General features: G+C 27.2%; 1 protein-coding gene across 1 annotated transcript; it reads right to left on the reverse strand.

The window, feature by feature from the left end:
* Window positions 1-476: 476 nt before the first annotated feature.
* On the reverse strand, window positions 477-14,273 carry LOC123295637. The gene is made up of 2 exons (XM_044877055.1): window positions 13,975-14,273; window positions 477-1,349 (listed from the first exon to the last, which is right to left on the reverse strand). Exons 1-2 carry the CDS (start codon window positions 14,033-14,035, stop codon window positions 964-966), a joined length of 447 nt encoding a protein of 148 aa, XP_044732990.1. The 5' UTR covers window positions 14,036-14,273; the 3' UTR covers window positions 477-963.

Raw genomic sequence — 14,273 nt, forward strand, 5'->3', positions numbered from 1 at the left:
ATAAAATAAAGTTGAGGGAGACCCTAAACTACGGTTATGAACGAAGGTGAACATCATCTAATCAAGCATATGGACAATAACCGAATAATATATAACATCGTAAAAAGAATGGATTCATTTTGCGATATTAAATACAGATTGGTGCCTGCCACAGCTTAAGGCATTTAATTCATTACTAACTACGTAGGTCATCTGAGTATTTCATAAACACCAATTTTAATTTTCAATGCACATGGAATCTGAAAACAGGTTTAAAAAAAACCAAACCTTAACGTACTCTTTATAAAATAAAAAAATTTACAAAAAAATATATAAAAAACATTTTATTAGTAAAAAAACACTTTTTTTTTGTAAAAAATTAGGAAAAATATTATAATCATTAAATTAAATTCTAACATAATATTCCCATAATTACAATTAATCACCCATAAAATTAAACAAAAATTACTTGATTAATATCTGAAAAAACGCACATTTTCCCATAATCAAATAACTTTTTCAATAAATACAGTGATAATATGCTTGAATGTTACTTTATCACATAATATACCAATACACAGCAAAAAATTTACGTTTAATTAAACATGATATATAATGAATAAAACAAATGTATTCGTATTCTAAAATAATAACAGTGGGAAAACTAGTCTTATTATTTCCTGCCTGACGCTAATTAAGTTCAATTTTATAATATTTTTTCGTTAAAAAATGGCTAATTTCGACAAAAAATTTATTGTACATACTTCCCTGAACTAATTACGCCCAAAAATAAATTTCAATAATCGTCTTTCTGAAACTCATCATTAAAAAATTGTTTGAGTTAATAAAATTCGATTTTAATATTACCCGGAATTAAGAGCCCTTTAGGCCACCGGACTATAATATTAAACTATATTTGTTTTTTTGAGTAATATAATATTATGCAACATTCAATCATTTGCTCACACATCTTTTTTATAATCATTAGCTAAGCTTCGATGTTGGATTAAAATTTATTCGATAAATCATTGCTTCACGTGGTTTTTCTGTAGAAACATCATTTTCTTGAACAATTGCTTTCGATTTTCGGTTTTCTTCATTTTGATTTTCATTTCCAATAATTTTATCCTTGTCACCATATTTAAATCCATTTAATAATAATTCTAAGGTTTTCGGCTGGACATATTGTTTCGATGAACTAATTCGTTTACCTTTTGGTATACTATATTTCTTTTCATGTGCCCGAAATGCTTCGGCCAATTGTGGATTAATTTCCTCTAATGGCGTATTACCATCGACTATGTAAACAGGAATGTATCCTTCACGTGAGGGAAGTAATTGTATGCCTGGTTTTACCAAGGGAGCGGCATCTGAAAAAAATAAAAAAAAGGGCTTTAAAATTTTTGACATAAATTTTAATATTTCGTTCGAAATTGAAGTTTGCTTAAAAATTATGAAAACTATCATATTAGTTAAAATGATCAAACTAACAATTTATTATACAAACAAATTTTAAAATATTGCCTGTTAAAATATGTTCCTGGAAAATAGCTTTTCCTGCGGAAGATTAACTCGGGATTATTTGTTGGGTACATATACAGACTTTCCGCAATTTTTTTTCCTTGTTTCATTTGTCATAATATAATACAGGTTTTATAGAAGCCAGTTACTCTTGTCCATAATGCACTAAATTGCAGGAGTTATTTTATTATTTAAATTGGTTCAGTATCACGTACTGAATGTATAGCTTCATTAACAGTGCACTTCAGACCAAAAATGGTAATAACTTTTATTGCAGATTATTTAATGTCCTTATTTGTAAACTAATTTTTTAATTTTTTGTATAACCGTTTATGATTTATACGACTATGGCGATTCACTTATTGACTATTTGACCAATATCTCTTCTAACATTAGTTGAAACAAGCTAATGATAATAACTTAACTTTTAAATCAACAAAATTTACTAAAACATTTACTTTCAACATTTTTTTCTAAAATTAATATTTATGACGTTATAACGCGTTTAATGTTGCAACCACCGAGTGCAAGATTAATATAATAGAAGTTTACATAGCGTAATGACAAAAATTCAATCAATATATGGTAAATGTTAACGTTAGTGACATAATTAGCAATAAATAGTGTGCATACTTTCCTGCAAAAGCAGCAACCACCCCTTGAAATTTATTTAAGATTAAAAAAAAAATTGACTAAAGAACTTTAATTGTCTACAAAAAAAAAAGGTTATTACCATTTTTGGCTTAAAGTGCACGGTTGAGGGGTTATATTTATAAGAATTTTGAGTATTTACATTCACTACGTTATAATAAATCTATTTTAGAAAAAATAACTCCTGTAAATTAATGCTAGAAAAAATTCTCAATTATCTGTAATGTTTTATAAAATTTGTAGATTTAAAAGTTAAGTTATTATCATTTTCTTGTTTAAATACAATAAAGGCTATTACCAGTTTCGGTCTTAAGTGCACGGTTATGGAGATATAGCCTAAAATGGTTTTCCTTAAAATGGAGGCACTTCTCCCGCCTATTTTTGTAACGATTTTGTGCATTTACATTCAGTACGTGATACTGAACCTATTTAAATAATAAAATAACTCCTGTAATTTAATGCAGAAAAAAATTCTCTGTAGTCTGAGGTAATTAAAAAGGTTGTATATAAATTAAATTAACACATTTCTAAAATGCACATTGATCGCATTTTAATTACCTAATTAATCAAATTCTATAACAGTTAATTATGATGGAATTCATCCAATCAGGCATTTTAATTCATAAAATGTCTGTATATTTATTATTAAATATATTTAATAGCTGTTATTGGAGAATTTATTGTTTATGGATATTTTTTTAAACTTAAGCTTTTACAATGTAATTCAATTAATTTTATGATCAGAATTCAAAATAAACAACTAATTTTTAATTAATTTATTGCTAAACTAATTAAAATCATACACAAAATTAACTTTAGATTTATCAAATGTCCTGTGTTCTCCATCTAAAATCTTCTTCGATTTTAAATGTTTATCGCCCTGAGGTGGTAAATGTTGTTAAAACAAACATTTTTTTCTATGTTGTTTAAAATTATTAATATCGTTATTATAAATAAGAAAAATAGAAACTTAAAGTAGTACTATCGGTAATAGACTTTGCATTCAGAATTTAATGAAACTGGGCATAGTTGTCCATTATTATATCATAATTAACCAGTTAAAAATTTTTAGGGACCTTCAGAGAACTGAATAGTACTACCTTAAGGTAATTTAGACCCCAAAAACGATTGAAGAAGTCATTTTGAGATATTACCCTAAATTTTGTCTGAATAAAGAATGTGTAATAATACTCGTCAATTTGTAAAATGAGCTGAATATTTAAGTTTTTAAGTGCTAAACTACCTCACAGAGTTCTAAAAAACGGGATGGCATTGCTATGGAGTATCAAATTTCTGAGGTATCAACTGAAGAAATAAGTTAATCGCTGGTACAGAATTTTTGTCGATATATCAAAAACTTGACGTTCGATCATTAAAAAGAATCGATTTTGGTATTAATTGGAAACACTCATGGAAACAAGATGGGTTAACCCATCTTGTAAACCGTTAGGTAGAGATCGATCAAAAGTTTAAATGTAAAAAGTGTTCTTTATAAATAAAGAAACAACTTTTGTTTGAAACATTTTTTCGTAAACGTCACTGTTTATTCGTGAGGGGGCAAATTAGGACAAACATTTGGTGAACATTTTCTTGTTTCCATGAGTGTTTCCAATTAATACCAAAATCGATTCTTTTTAATGATCGAACGTCAAGTTTTTGATATATCGGCAAAAATATTCATACCCAAGATCCAATTGACCTATGTGGCTCATTTACGAGCTTAGTCTTACTTTTTACGTCCTGGCAATGGGCTAATTAGGTGATTTTATGAACACCTATACCAAAATTTTGTTCGTAGTCAATATTATTAAGGCTTACAAACATGGGTCTAAACTTAGTATACCTTGATATATATTACATATATACAGAGCATATAAATACAAAAATAAGGTATATTTAATGCTTGGGTGAGTAATTTTTGAGATTTCATCTAAAATCTGGTATATGTATAGCTTTGTTTTCGGGGTGTTTCAAAGAAATCCCTAAAAATACTAATCTAATTGCCAAAACAGTTGGATAATTGGTTGATTTTTCGATTCAACAGCAACTTTCTAATGTATCAACTGAAGAAGTTACTCCGGAAATAAATGAATGGAAACGAGCGATGTATAACTGCGATTATTTACAAACATTCCCATCTAAAAATCATTCAACTTTCAAGGGGGTACTACTCAACGAGCTTCTTGTCTCGTTATAAAATAATTATATTTATTATTAAATTAACCATATTATCACATTTAATTTTAAAATTGAACTAACCAAATACGTGATCAATTATACATTTATTTCAAGTAGATAAATTTTTATTGATAGATCACGATTTTCTATAAATAAATTTATAAAATGTTCAAATAATTTATCACCAATCAAAAAACAGGATATGATTTTTTTTTATGTTGTTTTTGTTTTGTTTTTAAGAAACATCTTCTCTCCATTTAATGAGTGATTTCATCGTGCAGATATATTCAAGAAGCATCATCAATAATTCTCTTTCACCAATTAAGAAAAATATTTAAGCTTATTTCATCAACAAGGAAGTAAATTTTTGCTGATTTTTATAGTCGATAATATTTAATAATATTTAAGTAAAAAAAAATTATTTTTAATAAAAAATTAAATTAAATAAAATTTATTTTGAATTAACTTCAAATTAATAGCATTAGATTTATAACATCCATAATTCATTCCCAAATAATTTCCTTTAATAGCCAAAAAATTATAACTGACAACCAGTAGTTTTTGGAATAAATTAGGTGCAGCAAGATAAAATTTGTATGGATAATTCAATGATTAAGTGTTATATTTAAGTTTTAGTAAACAGCGATTTTAGTTCATGAAAATTTTAGGTATTGTAAAGTTATATGAACAAAAAGCTATTATTATCATCCAGCAATAATTTGCAACTTAAAGAATTTATTACTTAAAAAGCACGTTTTCTCAGGTTTGCTGAACATTAAAAGTTCGCTAAATAAAGTACTAAGACTTAAGATATAATGACTTAATGTTTTAGATGACAATTTTTGAAACATCTATCATTCTGAGACAGCGAATTTTTTATGCCAAAAAATTATTATATTAATGGAATACTTAAAACAGATCACGACTATTTTTCCCGGAAACTTTCGATTTTGCGCTTTCAATAACTTTTTTTACTCAATTTTACCGAAAATTACAATCAATTAGATAGACTTGCACGTACATTTTTTTATACTTAATAAAAAAAAAAAATAACAACGTCCAGCAAATTCAGTCTCCTTTCTCTTCTGCCCTACAATTAAATATGGTTAACACACTTCAAAATCTTACTGTAAAAGCTACTTTCAACAAGACGTTATTCATTGTTAGTGAACTGGGCAGTAGTTGAGAAATTGTAAGCACACTTTAGTGTAATTTTGACCCAATTAGCTAAAAGAATAAATTCAAAGTATACATCAGCGTACCCAGGTTTTAGTCCAAGCAAAATCTCAATTTTTGGCTTACCTCTTGGATTAGTTGTCGTACTTTGCCTGCTTAATCCAGGTGGTAAATCCAGGTCTAGGAGAGAGCATCTTTCCCAACTTGCCCTCCCCTCAGTAAAATATAGTTAAATTTATTGTTGAAGAATGATTTAAGAATCAAAAAAATTGTTACTTCGTTGTAACGTTCAATCGTTGCGTGATCAAATTAAAAAATACAAGCTGCCGTTCAATTAATTTCAAATATTGCGTATCGAATTGAATTTTGAAAAAAATTAAACAAATATCATTTTATCGAATTGAGTTTATATACCTGTTAAATCATTTTATAATAAAGGGTTATATTTAATGGACCATCAAAGGCCATTGCCATCATCGAAACATCGTACATGATGAGCTAATTTTTAGTCCACTAAAGATAGTTTCATACTCTTGACCATAATATGACTGAAAAAACGTCATAATAATTCGTTTATTAAGTTTGAATTTATAATTCCATAATTTACGAAATATTATGCTGGGGATGCATGTGTGATGCAAATGTGACTTAAAAGTATGTGATCATTGCTTATAATCGAAAGAAAATATCCTGAAAGTATATCAATAATTGTAGGTCAAAATCATGGACATATGCGAATGTCCTCTCTTGCTCAGACAACTTTGACCTAACTGGTAGGCAATTTTTTCTTTCGATTAAATGCAATAATAACATTTTTAGTCGCATTTGCTCCAAAAGCTGACAATTTGATTCAAAAAAAATAGTTTAGATGAAAAATGTTAGTTTTTTATATGAGAATCAACTTTCTAAATTAAAGTGTTTTTCGTTAGTTTAGCATTTTACCTATTTATAAAAGTAGTGAAAATATAAAACAATTAAAAAGGCTTAAGTTTAAAATCAAGATTTTAGCTTCTCTGCGCCAACTCCAACGAAACACGATATTTCTACAAATCTCACAGTTGTAACCTCAACAAATCTCGCAATTGTTGAGGTTTCCCCTTGGCTGGCATGTTTACTGAACGAATTGCATCAAAGAGCCTAGAACCTGGAAATGTCACTCATAAGGCACTAAAATAAGCACCTAATTTTGGATGGAAACGTTTATATTTTTCGTGTTTCAAAAATTCCATTTGAAAGTATTAAAAGTAAATAATAAATATATATTCCCCGGTTCTGTCAAGAACCGTACCCCGATCTCTTTGATTCATGCCAAGCACCTTACATTCAACTGGGCCATTGTACAACTGGGCCATACGTTCTCTAGGCATAATTTGAAATTTTTTCATCACAATTTTTTTTGTCAATATTGACTTATTTATTCATTATTTATCTTTCGTTACTTAATTTTGTACACAAATTTTAAACATCAAAGTTATTCGATTATTATTGATGTTTTCCATGACACAATGGCGTAAACTATAACGACAAATAACTTATCGAGCCGATCTTAGTTCAAAAAAGAATTGAAAAATTTGGAAGGAAGTACTTTATTTGATGTTTTTAAACAATCTTGTTTAGAGAGAAAAAAAAAATACAATGAAATATGATACTTTTAATTCAGTAGTTCAAAAACTACTGAACACAATAAAAAAATATTAATGTACAAGGTGGCAACCGGATTCAATTGAATCGGAAAAGAAATTAAAAAATCTGACACAAACTTTATATTCAATATTAAAGCAAACTAATTTATTCCGTTTTTATTCCGAATCAATAAATGAGAAGATACTTTTTACTTTTGAAAATAATAGATATTTTTAGGATAATTTCCTAATTTTTTATTTTTTGGCCACTTATAATTAAATTAAACTTAAAATTAAATATTCTATCAGGCAGTACCTATATCTTGTAACATTTAGAATACTTTTATTAAGATATTTTCTAACGACAAGAGACAAAAAGTGGTTTTAGAGCTAAGTACGTCTCTGCTTAGATGGGTCTCCACCAAAAATTTGCTTACGGGCCACAACAGTTTTATATGCGGCACTGATAACATATCGTGAATTTTGATTAGTGAAGAGAACAACCTGTACAAATAAAAATCTTAAAATATATTATATTTAAACCGTTAAAAGTTGAAAATACTGATTAATAAATTTGTTACGGTCGCTGTAAAGTTAGTTAACAAATAATTACTTTGTAGTTTGTACAAAAAAAGTTCTTTTTTAACTTTTCGTTTTTTTTTTTACAAAACTGAATACTTTTAAAAAATATTTTGAAGATTAATTAATTTAATTTTAATTTACTGTATATGTATATAGTAACGGTAAGATAATTGCAAAGAAACAAATTATTCTTGCGTTACATAAGAAAGTTACGTAAGAAAGTTTTCGTTTTTAGGTTTACTCAAGTAATTTTTTTTTATTTAATTCGGATTGCTTCTTTATTAGATTTCGGCTTAAAGGACTCGCTACTAATAATTTCCGCCAATATAATGAACCCTAATTTAACTGCTAGGAAAAAGTGGAAAAAGTTTTCTTGAAACCATTTTCAACAAACATCACTAACATTAAACAAGAATAAAAAAATCGTCAATCTTTTTGGGAAGTAAACCAGCAATCGGGTTAAACTTTTAATTATTTTTTTTATGCATAGGGCACTTTTAATAAAAGGCACTAAATTTATGTTATAAGAAATGAAAACAAACAATTAACTGAGTTAATTATTGAAATACCATGTATAGACAGTATTGATGACGAAATCGTTTGTTTTTTGACGACACGTAAGTAAAGAAAGATAGCCACTTTTAAATAGATAGCCAAATATTCGTAACTGATTTTCCTATATAATACATACTATAAAATTTGCATCTAATTTGTGCTCTCGTGGGTAAAAAAAAATGTTTCAAACAAAAGTTGTTTATTTTTTTATAAAAAACATTTTTTACATTTAAACTTTTGTTCTATCTCTAATAGTTTAAAAGATGGGTCCTATGGACCCAAGACTCAATTGACCTATGTTACTCATTTACGAACTTGGCCTCACTTTTTACGTCCTGAGCACGTTGTAAAAATTGCAACTTGATATCTTTTTTCGTTTTTGAGTTATCGTGATGACAGACAGACAGACGGACAACCGGAAATGGACTTATTAGATATTTTTATGAACACCTATAAAAAAATTTTATTGGTAGGATCAATATTTTTAAGCGTTACAAACTTGGGACTAAACTTAGTATACCTTACATGGTATAAAAATAGAGATTGATAAAAATGTAAACTGAGTTTTGTCGAGAAAAACAATATCAAATTCGAGAAATAGTAACTATCGCGTATACTATGTGTTGGCAAAGATTAGAAAGATCATACATGAACTGGTTAGGTAAGCAGAACAGGAATAGGAATACTTTCATAACAATTCGATCCAGGTGCGAAATTTTGAAATCCATGTATCTACATGTATCTAAGTGCAGTTTCACTGTCATCAGCTCCTGGACTATTAATTTTGCTTATCTATTCATATAGTCAATAATATCAAACCTGATCTATTCCAAATTAATAAATTAAAAGGATAAAAATTAATCCGTTATATTTATTTAACTTGAAGGGATTATGTTAATTAAATTTTGCATTTATTGGTATGTAGTATAATATAATAAGTATGTTTATTTCATTTTCTTCGAGTGTTATTAATAACTGTCCCAGGTGGCATTTTTAATATGCCTCCAAGGGAATTATCATTATATTTACAATGAAATACAACTATCTTTTTAAGATTATCATCAATTTAAGATGTCTGAATGTACATCCATATGCATAATTATATATTAACGCATATAGGAGTCATTTGAGGAAACGAGAGAATATAGTTGAAGGGCAGTAGTTTCAGAATGCATAAAGAAAATATTCCTTCTGTATTCGAGTTTCTGGTTTCCCCACCTTTTTTATTTTTCGAGGCACGAAAATTTTGACAAGAATTTCTCTAGCTTCTCCGGTTCATTATGCCGGTTTTCTACTGAACGGGCAAAACAAAAACGAAACAATAAATAAAATCTCTCGAATAAATCAAAACTACAACTTTTTACAACCTTCTTGAAGACTGGCCATGTAATAGTCATTACAGATTCAGTTTTGCTTTTGTTTTTCTGATTCTAGAAAACATAAACACAACATAAACTCAAACCGTCCGTTTGGTGGAAATGAGTTCAATTAAATCAAATGGTAAATTTATAGTCACCATAAATTTCACTTATTAATTATACCTAATAAAAAATAAAAAATAAATCAAGCAAACTTTACAAAGAAATCGAAATTTAATTAAAGGCTCTTTCTTATAAAAAAGGCTTTCAGAAATACAAGAGCATTAATAGCATCATCTAAAGGACGGTTTTTTATTTTAGTGGCAATTTTTTCCGACAATAACAAAAGGCGCACTATCTCCGTCGATGTTGGCTTAACAGGCACTACAGCATTTTTTTTCAATGATTAATTAAAGGCCCTTTCTTATATAATAGGCTTTCAGAAATACAAGAGCATTAAAAGCATCATCTAAAGGACGGTTTTTCATTTTAGTGGCAATGTTTCCCGATAATAACAAAAGGCGCACTTTCTCCGTCGATGTTGGCTTAACAGGCACTACAGCATTTTTTTTCAATGAGTAAGCGTTCCTTGCCGAAATTTGGTATTTATTAAATTTGTAGTTATGTGAGTGTGACTGGTTTTGTTGAAGTTCAAATAATTAATTTTCGAGTTTAAGGTCCTCTTCATTATTTTGGTTCGCGATGTTGAAAACTTCAGTTGAACTAGAACTCGCATTTGAATATAATTTATTTTCCATTTACGTGTTATATGCGTGTTCAAGAGCAATGCGTTAGTTATCAAGAGCACGGAATTAATTTCTTGAGTTCTCGAGGTGAGAATTCTCGAACAGAAACCCTATTCTATTATACCATAAGCTTCAGTACAAAATTCAGGGATAACTAACTTACTTATTTTTATTCAATTATTATGCCTTAACAAATTCTAAGAATGATTAATCCAAGTTCAATGTTGGAAAAGTCAATGAAAAGGAAAAACATCTCAAATTTATTGAGTCAAAATTGAGAAAACTGTAGGACTTCCTATCCTGTTATGCTTGGTCATTTGGCAATGCTGTTGACTGAAATATATTCCAAAATAATTAAATATGCAATTTCGTAAAGGGCACAGTAATATCAAGTTAAAATAGAATGAAAATCTTTTTAAATTTGTTTCGTTTTTCATAATCACAGTCCCACCAAATAAAAATGGCTAGCTGTCATATTTCTGGTATTTCAAGGACATTTTCTCTAATCAATTCAAGTTTTTCGAATTAACCTGTATATAGAGGATACGTGAGTATGAAACAGCAAATTTTATAAAAAAATTCTTTCAAATAGCTACCAGGTTGCAATAAAATCGCGAAGTATATATAAATAATAACACCATAATTTATTTAGGTGTCAATGACTCTATTTTTATGGCATAGAAATGCAAAAAAAGGACTTTTTTGTTTGTAATAAATAGTAGTCATTATAAAATGACAATTTTCTTTCTTGACATTGCTTCTATTTTCTGTGTTTTAGCTGGTTTAGCAGTGCCAAAACACGAACCCTGTTGTCCATTTTGTGTTATCACATTTCGCTCTTTATTTCATCCTCATTTATTTTGAAAGGGCTGCGTACACCTTCTTCATGCACTAAAATAGCCAATCAAAACGCGTACGATACGTCGTTATGTTTTCTTAGGAATATCTTTAAATCGCGTACATTCTTATCAATGCCCTTTAAACAGGTGAACTTTTTTTTTTGCTAAATCGCGCTGTTTTTAAGTGATATTTTATTATGTCAAAAAAGTATTTTTCGAAAGATTAATTTGGAGAACAAATATTTTTTAGTTTAAATATGATTAAAGTATTTTTTTATAAATAATAAGAAAATAAATTTCGTAGAAATTATAATGAGCGAAAGCCGTTTTCCATAAAAAGCATTTAAAACTATCAATTTCATATCTTTGCCATTATCAAAATTATCAACAAGTGGAGATTTTTGATGATTTTGTTCGCTGACTCTTGATTAATATGACATTTTTAATTAAAGTAATGTCATTTGTGTTGAGAAAATACTGCAGTATACCTTCTAAATAAAGATTTACTCTAAATCAGAATCCGATATTTCGAAAACGATGTTTTATATTTTTTTAAATTTACTCTATCGTCAAAATTCTAACAAAATTGATCATCAAAATTCGAAACCGAAGTTATAAATATTATTATCATACATTCATTTATTCACCAATTACCTTAATTATAATATTTTAAAATACATATCAACAAATTTTTGTTAAGATATTATGATTTATTAATATATTGTTCAATTATTTATGCTGATAAAATGGAATTGTTGTTAATTGAATAGATAATAATGTAAGTATTGTTTTGAAACAGTTATACATTAAAATGCCATTACTATTGTTCATAAAATTATAAAAATTTCTACGCATATTTTCAAGACATTTTAATTTTTTTTTAAATTTTTTTACCGGATATTGTAGGTTACATAGTTTCTTCGGGAAAAATTATAAGTAAAAAAGACTTTTTAAAGACAACCTGTTAATTAACAAAACGAAATAGAAGAGTATAGTGCTGAAAATAAATATTTTATCTTAGGCATTTAACGCCTCAGCCTTTTATGTATATATTATAATAGATAACTCAGTTAAATTTTTAGTAAATTAAAATTTACTTTATTAGATTTAATAGAAGCTTGCTTTTAAAAAGTTTTTTTTACAACAAATTTTTTAACATAAAAAGTGGCAATTCCATTTCCTTACGCTTCCACCATTTATTTATATATTATTCCGTTATTTCAGAGTAGTGAGCGCAAACTACTTCCAGTATGTTTTTTAGTTCAATTCATTAATAAAAACAGGGTAAATACCATGAATAGCACAATCGTCGAGCAAAATCGTCGAAATGATAATTGTTTAGCAATCAAGGCAATAAAAACTGAAAAATGATGAAATAATAGAAATTTCGTAATATCGCATGTCGGATCATTAATACTGCGATGTGCCGGAATTGATTCACCTCTTCAGAATCATCAGAGGTTCACCCGAACTTAAGAGTCCATCTGCGAATTATCTAAATTGCTTGATGCAATAAATGACGTATTATTTTTTTGTTTCACCAATAAAAAAATTGCAGTGATCAAAAGATTCACAGATCAATATTTTATTGATTGATTATAATTGCATTGATATTTTGAAAAGATCAATGTATATAATTGATTAATCTGAGATGCAAATGATCGCATTTACGATTGTTTTTCAGATAAGGAAATATACTTTTTTAATCATCCTACGTAATTTCCAATCAATTTGAAAAATGTTAAATGCAAAATTTTCTTTTACAATTTTTCTGAAGGTTGGAAACGTTTTTATATTATGCAAATATTATGCAAATTAAAATAAAGATTACTTTCAACCGTCATTATTTCCTTATAAAAAGAATGTATTTGAACTTTAATGTACAAAAATTCACTATTTATAGTAAATTACTCAATTTCTCTATAAATGCATCATTTAGAATTTTAGAGGGCACAAATTAAATTCATTTAATCAAAAATACTTCTAAAGAATCTCTTGAAATGAACGTAAATTCGCAAATTTTAATATCAAATAAAAAAACTTGTAGTCATACACTAATAATAAAATTATTTTTTATTAATTTAATTATTTATTATAAAAATACTTCTTTCAAAATCAACGAAACAAGAAATTAAAATGAAAATCGCTTAATTTTCGTTTCCTTTTATTATTTCCTTGCGTAAGTTATGTAAGTTTTAAGTAAGTAATGTAAGTTTAAGTTTCTTAATGAAAGTTTTAAAGATATATTTTTAAAAAACTTACTTTAATATCATTTTTCAATTTTACCAAATTCTTAAAAAATTAACTTTTTTCTAGTAATTTTTTATCAATTATTTGTAATCCTTGCTTATATACCTTTTTAAATGACTATCCTAGAGTCTTTTTGCCTTCTGGTCAAAGTCACTACTAGCTAGAAAAAACTGTGAAAATAGCTTTGAAAACCATAAAAAATATAAAAAAATCGTGGGAAATTCAAAACGTTTTTACAATCACAACTATTGAGTCATAAATGACAATTTTTTTTTTTAATTTTTAATTATACTTCAAGCTTTTCAAACATCTTGCAAAAGAAAATTTACGACTTATATATCTTTCGCTCATCTAAAAATAATTTAAAGTTCAATTAATTTTTTAATTTTTATTCTGTATAATTTACAATCTGGTTTTATAACCAGGAAAAACTAAATTTACTTTTAAATAATTTTATAATAATTTAAACTTATTCTAAATCAATTTTTACAATAAAATAAAATATTTCTACACTTACCAGTATTAGTTAAATAAATAAATAAAATAATTGCAATATTTAATAAACAAATAATTTTCATTATGAAAGTTTAATGTTAATTAATATCTAAGTTAAATTAATATCACAGTCAGTGAGTGAGTGCAAGAGAAAACTTTAAATTGTTTATAGAACTCGTAGAACCGATCAAAGTAGAAATAATTTTGCACAATCACACACAACTCACAAATTAATAAATGATCACTTTTAAAGCTTCGTTTTAATTATACAACAACCAAAGACTGGTTTATTGATTCATCCGATCCGATATTTTATAATAT

The sequence above is a fragment of the Chrysoperla carnea genome, chromosome 3 (assembly GCF_905475395.1).
Source record: "Chrysoperla carnea chromosome 3, inChrCarn1.1, whole genome shotgun sequence".
In the NCBI taxonomy this organism is placed as follows: domain Eukaryota; kingdom Metazoa; phylum Arthropoda; class Insecta; order Neuroptera; family Chrysopidae; genus Chrysoperla; species Chrysoperla carnea.